Source organism: Panulirus ornatus, chromosome 40 (genome assembly GCF_036320965.1).
Source record: "Panulirus ornatus isolate Po-2019 chromosome 40, ASM3632096v1, whole genome shotgun sequence".
Lineage (NCBI taxonomy): Eukaryota > Metazoa > Arthropoda > Malacostraca > Decapoda > Palinuridae > Panulirus > Panulirus ornatus.
The window spans coordinates 11,584,328-11,595,682 of record NC_092263.1 but is presented as its reverse complement, the minus strand read 5'-3'; the positions used below and the strand labels follow the sequence as shown (position 1 = coordinate 11,595,682).

At 37.7% G+C, this 11,355-nt stretch overlaps 1 protein-coding gene across 1 annotated transcript in view; it reads right to left on the bottom strand.

Moving 5' to 3' along the window:
• Nucleotides 1-7,308, bottom strand: part of Hmgcr (HMG coenzyme A reductase) — a 53,578-nt gene extending 46,270 nt beyond the window's left edge. Inside the window, exon 1 of the mRNA XM_071685535.1 lies at nucleotides 7,149-7,308. Coding sequence (XP_071541636.1) covers nucleotides 7,149-7,161 — 13 coding nt within the window. The 5' untranslated portion in view covers nucleotides 7,162-7,308. The remainder of the gene's footprint in view (nucleotides 1-7,148) is intronic.
• Nucleotides 7,309-11,355: the final 4,047 nt, after the last annotated feature.

Below are 11,355 nucleotides of genomic sequence, written 5' to 3'. Positions count from 1 at the left end.
TCGTGCATAAAAACCTTGTAAAACCCTTATAAGTAGTCTGACCCCAGGTCAAATCATACACGAGGGGCAATTTTCTAATCTTAAAACCTTCCAAAAAATGATTTACGATGAATCGAAAATTCACAACAGCTCCAAATTATGACCGTAGTCTTTCGCATACTTTATCAATAAAGGTGTTAGTTATAAGCAAAGAAAAAAGGGCACAGGGTCCCCCCCTTACATTTACACACGAGTTTACATGAGAAAGACAGACAACAAGAGGCCTAATTACCCTACGACTTGGTTGTTTGTAAACATAAAGAAAAGGAAAAAAAGGGATTAACCTTGAAATTCCGCTCAAAAGTTTCTTTTTAAGCTATCTCCTGTTGGTTATTTGTGGCTTGAGCCCTAGTAACTGCAACAGAGTCGGCTAACGACTTAAGTTTATAAGCACCAATGGAAAAATAAAATCAAAATCTCCACTAGATAAATAAACATGTCTATCTTCAGTGCTTAACACAGACAATGGGATCTCGCTGTAAACTTCAGCTTATTATTGCTGCTACAGCTTGACCTAAACTGAATGGCAAATTCTCCATCTAGTCTAAAACTCCATGTGAATATCTGTTGCTCTTGACTGTTGAAAAGAAAAAAATAACATCCTCTTTTACTTCTTTACATGTGATAACGAACTCTTGTTCTCAAGATGTGCCCTCAAAACTAGACATAAATGGGATAAGCTGACCCCATTATCTACTACTGGTCAATACATGATAAGTCTCCTACCACTGGAAAGGACAGCAGTTAAGCAGCCCCTACTGGAAAGCAGTTAAGTAAGCCCCCACTGGAAAGGACAGGAGTTAAGTAAGCTCCCACTGGAAAGGACAATAGTTAAGTAAGCTCCTCCTTGAAAGGACAGGAGTTAAGTAAGCCCCCACTGGAAAGGACAGTAGTTAAGTAAGCTCCTCCTTGAAAGGACAGGAGTTAAGTAAGCCCCCACTGGAAAGGACAGTAGTTAAGTAAGCCCCCACTGGAAAGGACAGTAGTTAAGTAAGCTCCTCCTTGAAAGGACAGGAGTTAAGTAAGCCCCACTGGAAAGGACAGTAGTTAAGTAAGCCCCCACTGGAAAGAACAGTAGTAAAGTAAGCCCCCAATGGAAAAGATGCCAGTTAAGTAGCCCCTACTGGAAAGAAAAAGAGTTAAGCTCCCACTGGAAAGAACAGTAGTTAAGTAAGCCCCCACTGGAAAAGACAGCAGTTAAGAAGCCCCTACTGGAAAGGAAAGGAGTTAAGGAAGCCCCCACTGGAAAGGAAAGGAGTTAACTAAGCCCCCACTGGAAAAGACAGCAGTTAAGAAGCCCCTACTGGAAAGGAAAGGAGTTAAGTAAGCCCCCACTGGAAAGGAAAGGAGTTAAGTAAGCCCCCACTGGAAAGGAAAGGAGTTAAGTAAGCCCCCACTGGAAAGAATAGACGGCAGTTAAGTAGCCCCCGCTTTGGATAGTACGCGAAATATATGGAGTCAGTGTATACGGTGTGCGAAATGGCCACTCAGGAGAATACAAGAAGCTCCGCATGATAATGAAAAGGGTCGTAGGACAACCATATGGGTCCCGTCCACGGCAGCAGAAGGTGTCCTAGCACGTGGCAACAGATAAGGGGGGTTCCCACCCCATGGCAACACAAGGTGCTGGTCCCAGCACCACGCAATAGATAAGGGATTCCCACTCATGACTAGCAGATTAGGGATCCAAGCAACAGATAAGGAGCCTCGGCATGATAGAAGCCTCCACCATTGTTGAGCAGAGGGTCCATCTCACAGGTGGTAGACAGTAGACTACCTTTTTCATGATGCCAGGAAGCCGTAGAGCTAATATTCCTCTCTTATCTAGTTACCGTTCGCGACAGCCTCCTCTGTTGTCAGTCTTTACAAAATATTCGGTGATAAAGTCATGCCTGATAAGCTAAAATTTACTGTACTTCATCCGGGAATGGATACTGAGTTCACACAATCACAAGTCACAATAGTGGACTGTATCTACTGTTTATATATCTCTCAGTTTTCCTCTTCAAACTGAACAATTTACATTCATCTAATTCATAATCAGTAATGGCATACCATGGTTATTCATAGAAGTTCCTTCCCCAAAGACCTAAACACTATAGACCTTAAGCGAGTGAGGAAGTATGTTACAGGGTACAATGACCTTTACAAGGCTACTGTAAGGCTACAGTCATTGTGGTCAGCCATCCCTCTCACCATCTGCTTCTTGCTGCACACCATAAACCCTACACCATTCCACCACATTTACCTTCCCAAAACCTCACCCACCTCCACAACCGAATTCTCCATAAGGGAGACAATCATATAACAACTACACCAACCCAGCGACACATTCCCAGCTAAACCTTGTCATCTCACACACACAAACATTAATTAAAAGTGCCATCAAGATACACCTCTGTTACTGCCAGGTGGCAAACCATGTTGTTTGGGGGACCTAGACAGCTGGTGAGGAATGTGGTATAACATGTGCCGTTGCACATGACAGATTTGGGTCATGTGATGGAACCAAGATAAGTGGAGCAAACTATGATAAACCGCATTATAGTTGAGAGACAATAAGTAACGTGGTTCAGTAGACATAATGGTACTGACTGTGGGAAAATGGTTTTCCTATCTAGATAATGAAACCATGAACCACAGATGGAGGTGGTAAGTAAAAATCTGCGACAGGCAGTGTTTTAAGGTGGCCAAGTGAACAATGATTGATAGGCAACACATTGTGTTGTTCAGTGGTAACACCAGTGGTGGTTCATGCTATGTGGTACAGCAGATAGTGGAACACACCACACCTGGTAGCATGACAAGTCTATAGTGGTAGTTTGTAAATCCTGCACACATGGTTCAGTGCACTCCATGACACTTGGTGCAGTTAGCAAAAGACCAGGATGGTTGGGGGGGAGGGGAACATTATAGAAGTAACGATTCGTTATACTAGCATTCCAACAGCAACCATAATTCTAACAATGGATGGACACTAAACATACAGAAAATCATAACTTATTAACACTCTCAATAATGTAAGATGAGTGGATGATAATGACCGGCATTAAACACTGAACACAGAACATGAATAACATCAAGATAACAATGGCTTTTCGCTTTGTTTTCAAGTACAGACACATACATATGGGCATGGCTACTTTAAATTTACTATAATCATCACTTTCAACACATTCTATATTTTGAAACATGCAAGAACAAAAAAAGGCTGATATATTGCAATTTGATATAAAACATGCATATCTAATCACAGTAAAAATTAAGGAATCAACAATATTCTCTTTACTTCAGGAAACTAGTCAAAAGTTAAGGGTCTGCTCAGGCCCCGTATAATTATCATGATCAGTGTAATTTCTGAAAATAATTCTTAATTTACCTTTTCATCCTCTAAACCCTAAATTCAGCTGACCTCTATTTCTTCCTCCCATTAGAACACAGCTAAGTGTTCATCTAGATTCCTTCCTACCTAACATCTACATTAAAAAATATACATATATGGCAGTTCTGGATTAGTTTCACTCACACTGGATAAATTCTTTACTCATTAAAATGTTATTCAATGAATTTACCAAACTGGCTATCTAGAAAAAGCAAATGCTATAACAAGTGTTTGACAGAATAGTTTAGATCTAAATATGAATTACAGCTGACTTTATAAAAGTAAAGATTACTTTAAACATACGAAAAAAGATATGATCTAATAAATAAAAACCTATGATGACAGATAGCTATGGAAAACTTAATTCACAGTGTGTATAAACAAAGCACTGGATTTTTGTCAATAAAAAAGGTACTATAGAAAAACAGGAAACAAATTCTGCATGTATATCACATGTACATGAAATGGTGAGAAACCACTTATGTGTGTGCTATCAAATTCATCCTGCATAATAACATTATGGTTTAGAGAACAATGGTAGCAGAGAACCCTTTAAGATCAGGAGCAAAATGTACATTTGAGAAAACAAGGCCATAGTTCTTTTGTTCCTGGCATTACTTTGATGGGGGAAGAGAAACAATTTGATACAATAAATGAATGATGAATCATTGGATATACTGGATACATTAAAATGAAACTTAAACAAGATTTCTTTTATGCAAGATTGAGGGGGTACATCATAAGATGAAAAAACAAGATTTCTTTTATGCAAGATTGTGGGGGTAGATCATAAGATGAAAACTGAAAGAACAAACTGAAGGAAGAAGCTCTGAAGTGAAAAAAAGGGTCTGCCAACAGAAAATTACTTAAAAATCATGAACTGAACAGCCTAAAATTTACAGTTTGCAGATCAACTCAGCCTGCATATTCCATTCGCAAGGCTATGAGCACACTATAAACCAAAGCCAATCAAGATCTTAAGTACAATTTATGAAATATTTTATCTTGGTCCCTAACCTCATACTAGGTTATGTCAACTTACGAGAGCCAAAATAAAGATGTCAAAAATGAAGTTATGAATAACAGGTACGTATACTATTAATAGGAAGAGCTTGAGCCCAATAAATGTTTTGGATATGTATAACTGACTGAGACAGACATGGAAATGGTTTTGGGGGTCTTCTACCCAAACAGCTTGGCCTTAGACCACCAGGTCAATATACACATTACTGCAGGAAGTTGCAAGATGTGTATAAAATACCATCATATGTCTTATTGTAATGTATTTTTGACAAGCAAAATAAGTCAAATGTCATCTCTAGGGAAGATTTGTGATATTTTCATTTAGTGTTCGATATCAATGTTTCCCTTATTTTCCCAATTGCTGCGGGTTACGAAAAAGGAGCACGAATTAATTTGCAAAGTTTCAATACAATTTACTAAGAGAACAACATCAAATAACGACATAAATCTTTGCAAGTTAATAATAATGTAGCCTTCAACTTCACTTCTGCCAAAAAAGTTGGTGCACTTTTCAAGAAAGACCTTATCTATGAAGGAAGCTCAAGCACAAAAACTGATTTTCACTAAAAACTAAGTCCAGCAAAGGTTGTATGAGGAGAGGTTTTCATTACTTTTAAATTAATTAATCCACAATATTTCACAATACGCAATTGGATGATCTAATCAATACACCAAAATTGCATGCAAAAATAATTCAACACCCAACGATAATAGGGATGCAGAATTTCTATGGTTTTATCAGAAGAAATATACAAACATTAATGTGCTTGGTAGGGCAATAAGCTCTAAGATCACATGGAATAACTATTTGGGGCGAGGTTGAAATGTGGTGCAAACCACTTCTTAGTCTATTGTTTACGGATATTCATTGGCACGCTGATCAATCACGATTGTATCTGGTATATTTCAACTAAATGAAAATGTATCTCACTACTGTAAGAATTTTCCAAGCTCTCTATATATTCATTAAGCGTTTCACTTACATTACATTAGTTAAACCCAAATTTTCCCCAATGTTAATACCCTTCATCACAAAAACATTATTCAACACGAAGTATAATGCTTCAAACCATGCTCCACAACTGGGGTCTATAATCTCAACACTACACTACTACTGTAAGCTGAAGTTACATATGTGCAATAGAAAATGACCAAACTGGTTATAGAGTGGCAGAACTAAAGCAAATAACTACCAATTCGAAACCTGTAGACCTAGAGGAGGTAATCCACAATCTAACAATAAAATAAAGTGTGATTATCATTATCTTTCGGAATGTATTAAGCTTTGGAGTGTCACGCTCTTGCCAGCACAAACAGCTGGCTGACTAATCCATATTTGTAACCCTTTGTATCATGCTTTGTTTGGCCTGTTCTTGGTCTTATGAGCACTACATGAATCATGTACTTAAACTGCCTATTAACAATTTTGCTCTAGAATGAGTCCTGAGGGCACCATTGCTTCATCAGCCCTACATATCGAATTCTTTATATATATATATATATATATATATATATATATATATATATATATATATATATATATATATATGTTGTATGGTTGCGAGGCGTGGGCTATGGATAGAGTTGTGCGCAGGAGGATGGATGTGCTGGAAATGAGATGTTTGAGGACAATGTGTGGTGTGAGGTGGTTTGATCGAGTAAGTAACGTAAGGGTAAGAGAGATGTGTGGAAATAAAAAGAGCGTGGTTGAGAGAGCAGAAGAGGGTGTTTTGAAATGGTTTGGGCACATGGAGAGAATGAGTGAGGAAAGATTGACCAAGAGGATATATGTGTCGGAGGTTGAGGGAACGAGGAGAAGAGGGAGACCAAATTGGAGGTGGAAAGATGGAGTGAAAAAGATTTTGTGTGATCGGGGCCTGAACATGCAGGAGGGTGAAAGGAGGGCAAGGAATAGAGTGAATTGGAGCGATGTGGTATACAGGGTTTGACGTGCTGTCAGTGGATTGAATCAAGGCATGTGAAGCGTCTGGGGTAAACCATGGAAAGCTGTGTAGGTATGTATATTTGCGTGTGTGGACGTGTGTATGTACATGTGTATGGGGGGGGGGGTTGGGCCATTTCTTTCGTCTGTTTCCTTGCGCTACCTCGCAAACGCGGGAGACAGCGACAAAGTATAAAAAAAAAAAAAAAAAAAAAAATATATATATATATATATAAATAAAATATATATATATATATATATATATATATATATATATATATATATATATATATACATATATATATATATATATATATATATATATATATATATATATATATATATATATATAATCTGTGTTGCCCAACTACATATCAACTGGAAGTTCCAATAATAGTTTTTTTCTTATGAGGTGAGACCTAGATTCCCTCCTCCCCTAGCCCCTATAGCCCTCAAGAACCTTATTACCTCATCCCCTTAAGACACTTGTGTCTATATTGAGTCCACGGAACACTATTGAGGGGGAAAGGAATACTTGTGATCTACCCATCTCTCACAAAGATGTCCAGAAGGTAGCTGAAAGACACAGCAAATCAATCTCGCCAAACGTAAGGGCGTCAGGAAAACTTAACCACTCGACCCCACGCTCAATAAACATTTAGTCAAGGGAGGGAAAAAAAAAATTCAATGTCAAGAAAACAGTAGTGGGGGTGTGCACACACACACTCTCTCTCACGTACAGCTGGAGTAAGCAATACTTACGTAAGTTATCCATGTGGTAGAAAAAAAAAAAAGAAGAAAGGGGGGGTTGTTGGGTGAGGTGGTTGTAATAAGTAAACTAGAAGTACTGGCCACAACACCTCCACATCTTCCACTATTGACAACCGCTCAGCTGACCCACACACACTCTAACGGATCCGCCCGTGACGTCATCACCTACACACGTTATTTTGGTTTTTTGGGATGGGCCTCTAATTACGCCGATAATTAATTACGTCGGGAATATGGTTCATTTACGTATATAAACTTCAGATGAATGGATTCATATTGATATTGGATTAGTTATTTATTTATAGGAGCCCTTTCATGGTGTTTCTGCATCTTCATCTTTCTGCAGTCAGTAAATAACAAGGGAAGGGATGGGTTATTGAGTTCCTTTACTGTTTCCCGACAAGAATATATATATATTTTTTATTCTAATCCACTGTCGATGAATCAAGTTGTGTTCTGCCCTCATGCAGGTGGAATCCTGTAATATCACGCAAGACGCTGACACCACGTGAGAAACATTAAACATGCAGCAACTCAGTGTGCACACTTGAAAAAATGGCTTACCCCCACAAAAATCTTTCACCTTTTTAAGCCCAGATAAACACAGCCTCATGTCACCTTTGAATGGACAGTCTTTTCCTTGATGTAAGGAAGAATTACGACACCTTATCCCTATGAAATAGCTTTCCTTCCATTTAAACCCAATTATCGTAACAATCAGTCGATCAGTCTCCTTCTAAGCAAAATACCAACCATTTTAAGGCATCACATACAACACACATACATGACATTTAACAAAGTAGTACAAAAAAGAAAGTGGTGACTTCAGAGATGTCTTCAGTACCAGCTGAGAACGCTAACCCCCAATTCTAAAGTACCTACATCCAAGATTTGGTGCTTCCATTGTACTACGGTTCAACCGTGAAGAGTAATAAACTCTCAAACACCTTTTTCCTAAAGTCTTCCCAAGGTCCTGCCCAGCTGATTCTCAATTTTTCCTCCTCAAACCTTCTTCAATTCCTCACCAGGTCCTCCTCAAACCTTCTTCAATTCCTCACCAGGTCCTTCCCAAACCTTCTTCAATTCCTCACCAAGTCCTCCCCAAACCTTCTTCAATTCCTCACCAAGTCCTCCCCAAACTTTCTTCAATTCCTCACCAGGTCCTCCTCAAACTTTCTTCAATTCCTCTTCAGTTCCTTCCCAAACCTTCTTCAATTCCTCACCAGGTCCTCCTCAAACCTTCTTCAATTCCTCACCAGGTCCTCCCCAAACCTTCAATTCCTCACCAGGTCCTTCCTAAACCTTCTTCAATTCTTCATCAGTTTCTTCCCAAACCTTCTTCAATTCCTCACCAGGTTTTTCTGAAGTCTTCCCCAATTGCCCCCTACATTTTCCTTGGCTCAGCTTCAAATCTTCCTCAGGTCCTTCTTAGATTCTCCAGATCTTCCTTTAGGTCTTCCCCCATATTTTCCCCACACATATTAAACAATGTTAAAAGTCTACGGTAGTACCGGTCCGGATTTCAGTCAAAGTACGTTTGGACATTTGAAAAGCGGCATTTTGATGGGTTTGGAATGGCCTTATAGGCCCTGATTGAGCTTGTCAGTAGAAGGAAAAGGATCTCATTTGAAGTACGAAGAATTTTGAAGACTATACTCCTTTTCGTTCATTGACGATGCCTCATCCTTGACAAAGGTGACTATATACCTTTGGCTTATGCAGGCGGAGCCCGGTAACATCCATGTATACTATCTATCTGTTACAATCTACCCAAGGATCTCTTTCTCGGTAAGAATCCTTGTGTTGACCAGGATTTTCTTTTTCAGACGTTTCTGTAGTCTTAGGGTGCGCTACTTCCAGTAGCAGAGCAACGTGGACTCCTTTAGGATAAGTTCTTTGAAGAAGCTGCTTTTCCAATGGCAAAGCCTCACCATATATATATATATATATATATATATATATATATATATATATATATATATATATATATATATATATATATATATATATGATGACCATTCATACATTGAACATTCCAAACGAATCTAACCATTTAGACATTTATCATCCATGAATAACTGACTTCATTCATCCATTTACCCATTCATGCCTTCATCAGTCAAGCCTTACACTCATTCTCCATTGTGCTTGCATCACACAGCTCAAATCAAGCCATGTCTCTCACACACACACACATGGCATAACAATGAGTCATGATAGCACACAGTTTATCACAGGAAATTACGTCAACTTCCAGGAAATGGACACTGAGAGAATTCTTTGTGTCAGGAGGTGCCTGAGTGTGCTTACTTAATGATAATTATCTTCTTTTTTTTCTTTTTTTTGTCATTCTTTAACAAAAATTATATCAGGTTGATGGAGGTTAGTTGGATCTTAGTGTAGATTATGGGAAGGAACAGAGGGGGCCAGGTGAGGATATTCCAAAAAAGGCCCAGTCCTCTGTTCTTAACGCTACCTCGCTAACGCGGGAAATGGCGAATAGTTTGAAAAAAAAAGAAATATATATATATATATATATATATATATATATATATATATATATATATATATATATATATAAATATATATATATATATATATATATATATATGTGTGTGTGTGTGTGTGTGTGTGTGTGTGTGTGTGTGACCGAGGGCTGATTTGTTTACAATTCTTTAACAAGAATTGTACATCAAATTAGTAGATTTTAGTTAAATCTGAATATATATATGCTTACTGAACAACCTCAGTTGCTGCTACTCAGCATATATTTTTCCATCGCGGAAGAAAAAGATCAAAATTGTCTAAACAAAAAATCTTTCCATAAAAATCAAAGGTTGGAGACCCTCTGAAATGGCCCATTTCTTCTTCTACTGCCTGTGTTCACACCATAATCTATTATGGAGTAGATCTTTTAAAAGCATATCCACAATGGATATGACAAGCATAATTTTACATTTTATTAGAATAGATAAAAAAAAGACGAGATATATATACAAATCGAGGTGTAGTAGTATTATGATCTACAAAGAAATAAATTTATCTATATTTCGTAACCATATCAATTCTGAAATGATGTCTATATATATATATATATATATATATATATATATATATATATATATATATATATATATATATATATATATATATAATGTCACTACCAATGATTGGGATTATTAATTTTTTATTTATTTAATTAATTATTTTTTATACAACATATTCGAACGGTCTTTGAGATTAGGTGAAGTCCGAACAAGAACAAAAATTCAGACTAGAGGTTCCCCCCCCCCAAAAAAAAAAATATCTGATCTCATCAAAATCAATATCAAGAAATGTGGATAAAGAGAACTTTCGAGTGTACATGTCTGCATATCCAAGAGCATAGACCAAGATACATTATTAAGTAATCCCCTTCCCTCTTTCCTACATTGGCAATTGCCTTGAAGGCAACTTTGACTCGCCAATGGATAAATTTAGTCCCGGCCTTGCAATGCTTAGGTAGACCAACAATGTCTTCCAAGGACAGATGAGTCGGTATGATATACCCACTTAACTTGTGTAGAGTCCGGACTAGAGAGTCTGAAAATGACTTATCATTGGACGTTCCACAATATAATGCTCAAATATACTTAAAAAAAACAAAAGTTCATTGAAATTTGTCCCTCCTCCTCCTGCTGCTCCTAGCCGCTTGGCAAAGCTGGCACTATTTTACTATAAAGAGACAAGGCTTATGACATCAGCTCCAAATGTAGTGACCATTTTGTTCTCAATTGTATTCTCCACACCTGTAACCTCACTAAACCTTGCCCTATATATATATTTGTTAATATAAAGTTACTATCCTATTACTAACAGTTAATATCAAATTCTGGTAACATTAGTTGCATTCCTTAGAGAGTAATTGGAACATATTGACTAGTTGCCGGTCATTTCAGGTATAAAGATGATAATATTTCATTTTGACAAATAAATTGTTGTTAAGAGTTTAAATGACAGTCTGGTTGCCTCGTACAAGGCCAACAACCGGCCGTCTAGAACGGAGTTTAAATGACCGGTATCCGGCCGTCTGTCTAGAATGAAGTTACATGACCGAACCGGCCGTCAGTAATGGAGTTAAGGTCAAAGCTTGACCATCAATAGGTCATATGATTTTATATTGAAGGTTAGAACACTCAGAGGTCATAACATAAAGGTG